Source organism: Sinocyclocheilus anshuiensis, unplaced genomic scaffold (genome assembly GCF_001515605.1).
Source record: "Sinocyclocheilus anshuiensis isolate Anshui unplaced genomic scaffold, SAMN03320099.WGS_v1.1 scaffold2322, whole genome shotgun sequence".
In the NCBI taxonomy this organism is placed as follows: Eukaryota; Metazoa; Chordata; class Actinopteri; order Cypriniformes; family Cyprinidae; genus Sinocyclocheilus; species Sinocyclocheilus anshuiensis.
Genome location: NW_015556110.1, coordinates 987,134 through 997,592, shown reverse-complemented (window position 1 = coordinate 997,592; position 10,459 = coordinate 987,134). Strand labels below are relative to the sequence as shown.

At 35.6% G+C, this 10,459-nt stretch overlaps 1 protein-coding gene across 1 annotated transcript; it reads left to right on the top strand.

Annotated features, from left to right (window-relative positions):
* Nucleotides 1-617: 617 nt before the first annotated feature.
* Nucleotides 618-9,273, top strand: LOC107676259 (feline leukemia virus subgroup C receptor-related protein 1-like). Its single transcript, XM_016470781.1, has 10 exons — nucleotides 618-1,523; nucleotides 2,459-2,603; nucleotides 3,026-3,166; nucleotides 3,687-3,754; nucleotides 5,011-5,114; nucleotides 5,624-5,734; nucleotides 6,502-6,607; nucleotides 6,867-6,978; nucleotides 7,065-7,129; nucleotides 8,315-9,273. The coding sequence occupies exons 1-10, from the start codon at nucleotides 864-866 to the stop codon at nucleotides 8,396-8,398; spliced, it is 1,596 nt and encodes a 531-aa protein (XP_016326267.1). The 5' UTR covers nucleotides 618-863; the 3' UTR covers nucleotides 8,399-9,273.
* The last annotated feature ends 1,186 nt before the right edge of the window (nucleotides 9,274-10,459 follow it).

Genomic DNA, 10,459 nt, shown 5'->3' with positions numbered 1-10,459 from the left:
TGGTAGCACTAATAGGCTATAAAAAATGTATGATTTTGTTACAAAAAAGTAATGTTACAAAAAATACAACGTTGATGGGTGTATTTTTGTCTTTTATCTCAATATTCCTATCCATGTTGTATAAGTTTAAAAAAAAAAAAAGCATAATAGTAACCCTAGAATGTGATCAAACAGTTTAAAATAGCTGGGCTAAGATATATAACATTTTTTATGACTGCAGAAATATTCAGTATACACATTATCCACCGGACACAATTGTGACCGACCATAAAACACATTTTTTCACACACTGAAAAAAAAAAAACATTTGGATAATTTCAAAGGGTTACTAATGACATATAATTTGGTTATTTTCATGTCTGGGAAAAATTGGGATTAAACGGGTTAAGATAGGCTACCGCTTCATATGTAGCCTATAACGTTATGGGAAAGAAAAAAAATTTGCGTAAAACGCCATTCAATGCAGCTCGCATTTTTCATAGTCTACTTTAGCAGTGTAGATGTGCTGTAGAAGCTCTGTAGGGAGATGGGCTACTGTCTGTAGGGCTCGCTCGTCTACTTGCCCCGCCCCATCTGCAATCTCATTGGTCCTCGCCGAGCATATAAACCCACTTACTGTATTGATCAGGGTGAGCAAATCCGAGGAGGATGTGCGCATCATGCCATCAAGCCGGTGGTAGTGATCGGGAACGTGGCTATTATTATTACAGCGTTATTATCAAGTGGAGCATCTGAAAACGTCATCATTATCTGTTTATCTCATACGCTTACCGCTCCAGGAAGAGAATTAGGCTACACATCTAGTCCAACATGAAATAAACTAGAATCGTTTATGTCTAAGTGAAGGGGTTTATTTTGCCGAAATGGTGGCAGGTGAGTTTCTTCAGGAGCAGCATGTTCTGCCCGACAGCACAACTGACGGCGCTGTCACTGAAGGAGATACAGACGAGGACAGCGGCTACAAGGAGCTTTCCGATGGACCGATCCATATAACGCTGGATCCGAGGGCGTTGGAACAGGAGCTTCCACCTCCGGACGAAAAAGAGACGATGCTGCCCGGCGAACAGAATAACGAAGCCCTGGAGACGAGACTCTACTGGAGGCGGTTTGCCGTTCTCGCGGTGTTCAGCCTCTATTCGCTCGTCAACGCCTTTCAGTGGATCCAGTACAGCATCATTACCAACATCTTCATGGACTATTATAATGTATCAAGCATCGCGATTGACTGGCTCTCCGTGGTCTATATGGTCGCTTATGTGCCTTTAATCTTCCCTGCGACGTGGCTGTTGGATAAGAAGGGGCTGCGGATGACGGCGTTGTTAGGGGCCGGACTGAATTCCCTGGGCGCGTGGGTAAAGTGCGCCAGCGTGGGGCCAGGCCTGTTCTGGGTCACCATGACCGCCCAGATCATATGCTCTGTGGCTCAGGTGTTCATCCTCGGCCTCCCCTCCAGAATCGCGTCGGTTTGGTTCGGCCCGAGAGAAGTTTCCACGGCCTGTGCCACAGCGGTGTTGGGCAACCAGGTGTGGCTTGTAAATGATATGCCATTAACGATTAATTTGGTTAAATAGTACTCGACATTTGACATATTACCAATGCCACTTGCTTTTGTATTTAAAATTACGTACAGCTGAAGTCAGGTCAACATTATTAATAATTTCACGTTATGTTGTTTGTAGCATTTTCCCTTGTAAAAAAAAATACAATGATTTCATAAAAATATAGTTTCCACTAAAATAAAAGCTGGAAAATCCAGCTGGATTCAAACTGGACTTTTGCTCTAAACAGGTATTTTAAGCATTCAGCTGGTTCAAGCTGATAGTCAATTTTTATTTTATATTATTTTGTAATTATTTCAATAGCGCGACAATGTATATCATCAGTTTTTATTAGTAAAAATAATTTTATTATAACATTATTTTAAGAGACAGTCAAGATACAACATTATTTTATAATAAAATATATTATGAGATAGACAAGATAATCTTTCATTAATGTTTCACATTAATAATTTTAGTACTTCAGAAGATAGAGAAGATAGTTTATTGTCAACTTTTTCTTATAAAATAACTTTATTATTTTAAAATTATTTTAAAGGTACAGTTCGTCAAAAATGCTAATTGCCATTCCAAACCTGTATGACTTTCTCTCACTCTTTTGTGGAACACAATAGGAGATATTTGAAAGAATATTGGTAACAAAGCAGTTTCGGTTTCCATTGATTATTGTATGTTATTATTTTGGCGGGAACTATGGTAACCATGGTACATTTTTTTAAGGGTGCTAAGCATTTAAATGAACAGTAATATGAACACTATAACACTGTAACACTATAACTTGAAGTGTGACCTTAAGTATTTAACAGTGTGTATTTATCATTCTTAAAGTGTCTAGTGATTTATTATTGTTTTATATACTGATTTGTTTATTAAAACTGTGTAATATATTTCTTTTTCAGCTTGGTGTAGCCATCGGTTTCCTGCTCCCACCTGTACTGGTTCCCAACACAGCCGACGACAAAGATCTCATGGGCCACAACATCAGCATAATGTTCTATGGAACAGCTGGAGTTTCAACTCTGCTCTTCCTTCTAACAATATTTGGTAAAAACTAGTATCTACATTTCACATTGTTAGAACTTTTTTCCAGCAGTTGAGAGAAAGAGGCAGAGCATAAAGAAATAATTGCAACTGATGCATGTAATAATGCAAATCATGCAATACAGCCTTTTCTCATACAGTCTTCTGCATGCTTTTATGCCATTATAGTTTACAATACACAACCAAGTTGCAACTAGTTGACTTAGAAACATCTTGCACAAAATCTTTGCATATAATGATGTGTCATCTGTCATCAGAACATGGAAAAGAGCTGTTTTATAAACATAGACAAGAGATTTGTATGCAAGAGTGATTCATATTTTAAAGAGTATCAAAACGAATACAAGTACGTTAACCCCTCTTAACAGCTGTAGACATGTTCAGTAGTAGAAGTTCATGTGTGTCTCTCCCATTCGTTTTCTCAGTCATTAAGGACAGACCTCCACTCCCACCCAGCAAAGCACAAGCTGTTCTCTCCACCGGTCCAGCTGAAGACTATTCATACAAGAAATCAATCATCAACCTCTTCAAGAACAAGCCCTTCATTCTGCTCCTCATCAGCTATGGTGAGAAAGACAATTATTTAATGCAAAATTAAAATTCTGTCATCCTTTACACTCATTCTTAAAACTGTATGGCTTTCTTCTGTGGAACAGAAAAGCAAATTTATTTATTTGAATAATTGTATGTATTTAATTATAATAAATGTAATTTTTAGATAATTTTATATATGTTTATATTTTATTTTTGCTTGTGGCAATAATGAATAATTAAAACCTTATTTATTAATTATTTTAATTTTAATTTTAGGGTTAACTGTTCCTTTAATCTCATCTTAATATGTTCCCGGTGCTTTTATTCACACACTATACACCATTTATTATGAGATGGTTAGTTATTTTGTCATGTATAGGACTTATAAACTTTATTATTAACTTTAACTTTTTAACAGTAATTATACAGTATCAGCCTTTTCTAATGCTACAATTTCTTTTTCATTCTATAGAAAGTTCTGCACTTCAGTAAAGATTGTCAAATCTTTTTTTTTTTCAACATCATTTATAAAATATTTGATATTGTTTTTAGGCATCATGACCGGATCATTCTACTCTGTATCTACACTTCTCAATCAAATGATAATTACTCATTATCCGGTAAGTGACTTTTGATAAACTCGGCATGAAAATGCCACGTGCATGTGTGTAGGAGTCTTTCTGCGTCCGTCTCAGGCGCACTTTTTGAAGTGTTTACCGGGAATGGGCGGCTGGTCACCGCTTTATTGTCCAGGCTCTTGCAGTTCATTAGCCGCTTTTCATTCATGCCTGCTACTCATGACAGAATCCAAATGAAAAGACAAGCACTGTGTACATTCCCAAGTTTGATGTGTCCGAATGTTCTGCAGGCTTAAGTTTAGTGACCACACACCATGTGATATTTCTTACCGCGCATAACACTTCCATATCTGGTTGTGAGGTCCATTTGAAAGACCTGTCCCTAACAAAACATTGAAAGTTAGTCAAAAGTGTTGTAGACCAGGCTCAGAATACATTCTGGGCTCGCTTGCAACAAAACCCCTTAAGCTATAAATACCCTTAGTTGTAATTCTAAACAAATGATCGCTAAGGGTTTTCTTGACTTAAAGGGGTTTGTTGCAACCAACTACTGGTTAACAAACTGAAGGCCTGTTGAAATATATAGTTCAGTCATGAAACTTTAGATGGCGCATTCTGACGGGGTGTTAACGTAACTGATGATATTCAGAGAGTTAAACGACTTGGCACAAGCTGATTGGTTCATGCTGCATATGCAGCCAATGAGCTTACTGCCTTGCATTTATATGGCTGGCTAGCATTCACTTGAGATTCCTGCAGCGCGCTTTCAGAGTTCTCTGAAACCCTCCACCTTCCCCAGCTCCACCTGTATAGATCTGCTACGGGGTTATTTTATATGCTATTTGTGCAGCAGCAGTATGTCTTAAATACTCATGGCACCGTATCGCCATATGCATTGGCAGTAGCAAGTTCCTGTACTTGCTTGCAGCAGCAGCAATAATCTACAACTACAGCAATAACCAACAGCAGCAGCAGCGTAGCAGATCTGTTCCGCCAAGACCAAATACATTAACATTGTCATATCCATCACCATGCTAAAATGTTCAGAGAGTTGTCATGATTGAACTTGCTTTTGTGAGCTTTTAATCCCAAAATCCTGAGATCAAAGCTCGCTTGAGGACAGTATTACATTTACATTTACATTTATTAATTGAGCAGACGCTTTTATCCAAAGCGACTTACTATTTGGGGAATACATGAAGCGATTAATCTTAAAGAGGCATATAGACACAGGAAGTGCTCGTAATTACTAGCATGATTGAAATGCTAATTTAAACTCTTAAAAACTCTTTCTTTAGGGTGAAGAGCTAAACACAGGGAGAATCGGCTTGACTTTGGTGGTGGCTGGAATGTTTGGCTCAATACTGTGTGGAATCTGGTTGGATCGTACTAAAACCTATAAGTATGTATATCTGGCAAACCGAATATTATTTTCCTCAGATATTTAGATTTTAATTGAATTTAAATGGCTTTAAAGTATTTAGCTCTGGCACTCATATTAGTGTCAGATTTTGATTATTAGCAGCTAATCTTTTAATCTTAATCTAAAATTTCTCTTTTTAAGACGTGGTCCCATTTTGGCAAAATATTGTGGACAAACAAGGTCCGTTTTTATTGTCAATAGTTCAGTGATGTATGAGGCGCAGTTCACACACAAGTCTCTTTCAAACCAGCTTTCGTTTGGTCAATTCTTTTGGTAAATTTGTGTGACCAACTAGAACTCTTTGCGAAATCCCCATGCTCATGAGAAATTCCAGATTATTATTGAAAGAACAATGATAAATGTGACCACACATTTACTCATTTTTAATAGGATTAACCCTCATCACTTAATTTTATGCATTTACTGTTTATTTATCAGATCTGAGAAAAGCAGCATGTCAGTTTTTAATTTTTCCTCTCGTTCTTTAGATTGACTACATTGATCGTCTACGTCCTGTCCTTCATTGGAATGGTGGTGTTCACATTCACGCTGAACTTGGAAAATCTGCTTGTTATCTTTTTTACTGCTGGTGTCCTAGGGTAAGCCTGCTACTAGAGTTCAACTTGTGTACCTGTTACTATCATTTCTGAAATTAGTATCTTGATTCATAAGTCCAGACAGGTCACTGTTCCTTTGTTCTCTTACCACACACAGTTTGTATATACATACTCTTTTATATATATGTATTTGTTTGTATTTTATATAATTATACTATATTATCATATATTATTAACATATTGTGTTATATATTATACTTTTATATTACATACACTAAAAGAATGTATATTATATATATTCAGAAAATTACTTCTAAAGAAATTAATACTTTTATTCAGCAAGGATAAATTCATTTGATCAAAAGTGACAGTAAAAATATTTGTCACAAAAGCTATATTTAAGATAAATTAAAACAATCTATTTCAAGTAAACTCCATTTTTTGAACGTTCTATTTATCAAATAGATACATATCAAATATATATAAATTATATAATATTATTAACACACACACACACATATATATACAGTGTGTGTGTATATATATATATATATATATATATATAATATTTTATTTTAATATTTATTGATCAAAAACAAGTGTTTTAGGACATTTTTGTGAACAACCCAGTGGCACAGTTGTGTGTGTAAAAACAGCAGAAGTGGTCACTGGTCAGGTTTTGCTTCCCCATTGTTGTGTGATTCACTTAAACATGTTTGTACATGTCGTACGTTAACTTCTCACATTCAAATAGTTTTCACTGCCAGGTAGGTGTATTTGACTCATGTTACTACTGTTCTTTTCTAAAGGTTTTTTATGACCGGTTACCTTCCCATTGGCTTTGAATTTGGCGTCGAAATCACATACCCTGAGTCGGAGGGCACATCATCTGGTCTTCTTAATGCATTTGCACAGGTATGTAGGACCAGCTCATTCCTGACTTGTTTCATTTTTGCAATAAGCTTTCAGTTGATCATTTCCATACGCCATGGTAACCACTTTCAATTTGAACAGCCTGGTAAGATGCACACCCACATTAAAATTTATATACTTAGTTCTTCAGCATTTCCTCTATGTATCCTCTAATATGTTGAAGAACAGGTTTAGAGTCTTCTTGAATAAGTCATTGTTACTTGCATATTTTTGCCTCATACTCTACTGTCTTTAATTTTAGGTGTTCGGCATCATTTTTACTCTCATCCAAGGGCAGCTTACCACAGACTATGGCCCACTCAGCGGAAACATGTTCTTGTGTGCTTGGATCCTCCTTGGCATTGTTCTAACAGGTTAATTTTCCTATTTACAGGCCTTTCTCTCATTAATCAGTAGTGTTACTGAAGAGCATTGAGAAACTTCTGTGTTGTTTTTACAGCTCTGATTAAATCAGACCTCAAAAGACACGGCGTCAACGTGAGCAACATAAACAAAGGACAAGCAGTAAGTTAATCTGATTTTAATTTCCAGTGTTGCCTCTCATCACTTTTGTGAACTAAACATGCCAAACACCAAGAGGCTCAACCGTGCTAATCTTGATAATATGAAGTGGAAGATATCTCAGTACATTTATAATCAGTTAAGAGAAAGATCAAAGTCAAAAAGGACAAAAGCCATGCTGTGTGTCTGAGAAAACTGGCCAAACTAATCTATTAAAAATGTAATAGAACATTGCTACAGGGAAAACAGGCATTTTGCCTAGCAATAATAGAGTAAAATGTAATGTTAACGAACTGGATTCCTTTATATATATATATATATATATATATACAGGTGCATCTCAATAAAAAGAACCAAAGACTTAAACTACTTCAGTCTGTGTGCATTGAATTTATTTAATACACGAGTTTCACAATTTGAGTTGAATTACTGAAATAAATGAACTTTTCCATGACATTCTAATTTATTGAGATGCACCTGTATATATACACACACACATTTTAAAATTTTTTTTTTTTTTTTTAGAAAACAATTGTAATATAAAACCACACACATCATATTTTATGGTCAATGCACACTACCATTCAAAAGTTTGGTTTCAGTATGATTTCTTTAAAGAAATTAATGTTTATTCCGCAACTTTTATTCAGGCATTTATAATGTTACAAACATTTCCATTTCAAATAAATGCTGTGCTTTTAAACTTTCTATTCATCAAAGAATCTTGGAAAAATTAATTGTGGTTTTCACAAAAATGTTATGCAGCACAACTGTTTCAACACTGATAATAAAAACAAATGTTTTACCAATTCAGCTTATTAGAATCATTTCTGAAGGATGAGACTGGAGTAATGGCTGCTTAAAATTCAACTTTGTCATCACAGGAATAAATTATATTTAAAAATATATTACTATAGAAAACAGTTGTTTTAAATTGTATTAATATTTCACAAGATTATACATTTTACAGTAGTTTGATCAAATACATGCAGCCTTGGTGAGCATAGGAGATTTCTTTCAAAAACATGAATAAATCTCACCGACCCCAAACCTTTAAACGGTAGTGTATTATTTGGCCTTCAGTAGCCTGATGTTCAAGATCATCGTTTTTGTCAATTAATTGCCATCTTTAGGGAAATGAAAAAGAGTTGCAGATCTTAATTGAACACATATTTGTCTCTCCTGAAGGTTCCCACTGAGCTGCCTTCTGAAAAAGCGTCCAGTGACGTCAAGCTGGAGTCTTCTAGCTTACCTCATGAGACTTCAATTTAAGTCTTAAACATCTCCAACAGCACATCAGACATCACAACCGATCACAGACTCTCCTGAGATGACTTGAAATCTCCTTATTTTGCTGTAATGTTGATGTTATAAAGAACTTTCATTGAAAACGGACAGTGATAATTGTTCACAAATATGCTGTGAATTCATTTCTCCAAATCTAGGCTGAAATGTGTACATACAATCGGTCTCAAAATTATACATGCATGATGATACTTTCTACTTTATTTCAAGAATCGTGGACCAAATATTAGGTATTTAACAGGGCTTGTAATGGCCATATGCACAATCCTGTTAGTGTGTCTGGAGCAGCATGTTTGTTTGCTTCGTCTCAAAGGACCTTTCTGATTGTGTGCTACTGTGAAGCAATGTTGTTTATTTCTCACATCTGCTGTTGCATTGCAGGACATCAACATGTAATAGTTCCACAAAGGCCATAAATTCCCATTTTATTTATTGAGGATGACGAAGATTGCCCATGCGTTAAATGAAGAGTGTTCTATAAACCGAAAAGGCTTATTATGTCAACTGTAGTGCATGGGTAAACATAAGTGAGTGCTATTCCCTTACCATGATGAGACTGACGTCATTTCAAGTGCTTACACAGTCATTGCAAGATAAAATCAAATGTCGTGTAGTGCTTTTTTGACCTGAAAAACATACTTGTTTAGACTTTTCTGGAGAGCACAACTCAATCTGACAGCATTTGTATCGCATTAAAGGAATGCGATCCATTTACAAGAGTGTGTCGCTGACGGGCCTAGTGAGGTTTTATGAAAATGTCATACCTCAGATGTGTGGTAGAAAGAAGCACTGTTATTTTATAAGCCTAGGTTTGCCTTTTATGAACTAATTTTTGTATTTTAGATGCATATTTATTGGAAAGATTGCTTTTTAAGAATTTTTATTGTATTTATTAATTTTTGTTTCAATTTCTACTGTTTCTACTTAGTAATATACTTGTCGGTTAATGAAGGCAGCTGTGTAAACTTGGGTTTCATTGTCACAAATGATGCTGGGAAATTCACTGTAGAGTAAAACTCTGTGCAAGAACTCATTAGCATTACACTCTGAACACTGGAGGTGTAGAAGTGTCTCATGTTTCCATCATTGCTGTTGTAAAATAATAAAAAGAATATTGCTAAAATTCAATTATGCAGTTTGTTGATTAAAAAAAAAAAAATACTGAACCAATAAAATGTTAAATAATACAGATGGAAATATATTGCAAATATTTGTAATATACAAGGGTTTTCATGTGATCATTATTATCATTCTCATGTGACATACCCCCATCCTAACATTTACAATGCCATCTATGGAGTTTCTTATAGAGACCCAATTCATACAGTGAGAAATTAACATCATGAATGTATAAAATATTATTATAAAACCGATAGTTCCGGTCCTTGATTCTTATTGGCTGAGCCACATTCGAAGCTGTTGTAAATTACTCCTTTGTTTACGTTTGTGTGTTGCTTGGCAACCACTTTGTTGCAACCACAACTGTCTGATTCTGAGGAACTACATTGATTGGTGGAAGAATAATGTTTTTATTAAAGGGTTAGTTCACCCAAAAATGAAAATTAGCTTGTGTTTTACTCACCCTCGAGGCATCCTAGGTGTATATGACGTTCTTCTTTCAGACGAATCCAGTCGGAGTTATATTAAAAATCGTCCTGGCTGTTCCAAGCTCTATCATTGCAGTCAGCGGGTGTTGCAGTTGAACAGTCCACAAGTCCTCAAATAAAGTGCACGCATTCATAAAACGTGCCTCACACGGCTCCGGGGGTGAATAAAGGCCTCCTGTAGCGAATCCATGTGAATTTATAACAGCTAAGGGGGTTTTAGGCACTCCGTTTCGCTTGGTGCCTAACAATGCCCCTTAGCTGTTATAAATTCACTATAAACCACGCTTCTTGGGGCTTATTGCTTTATTCTAACAATTCATGGATTCTATTACGTTTTTTTCTTCCCATGTTTTTTCTACTCATTATAGTAGTGCAAGTTAAGATTTATTATTTATTAATTTTGATATTTACACTGTTTTTC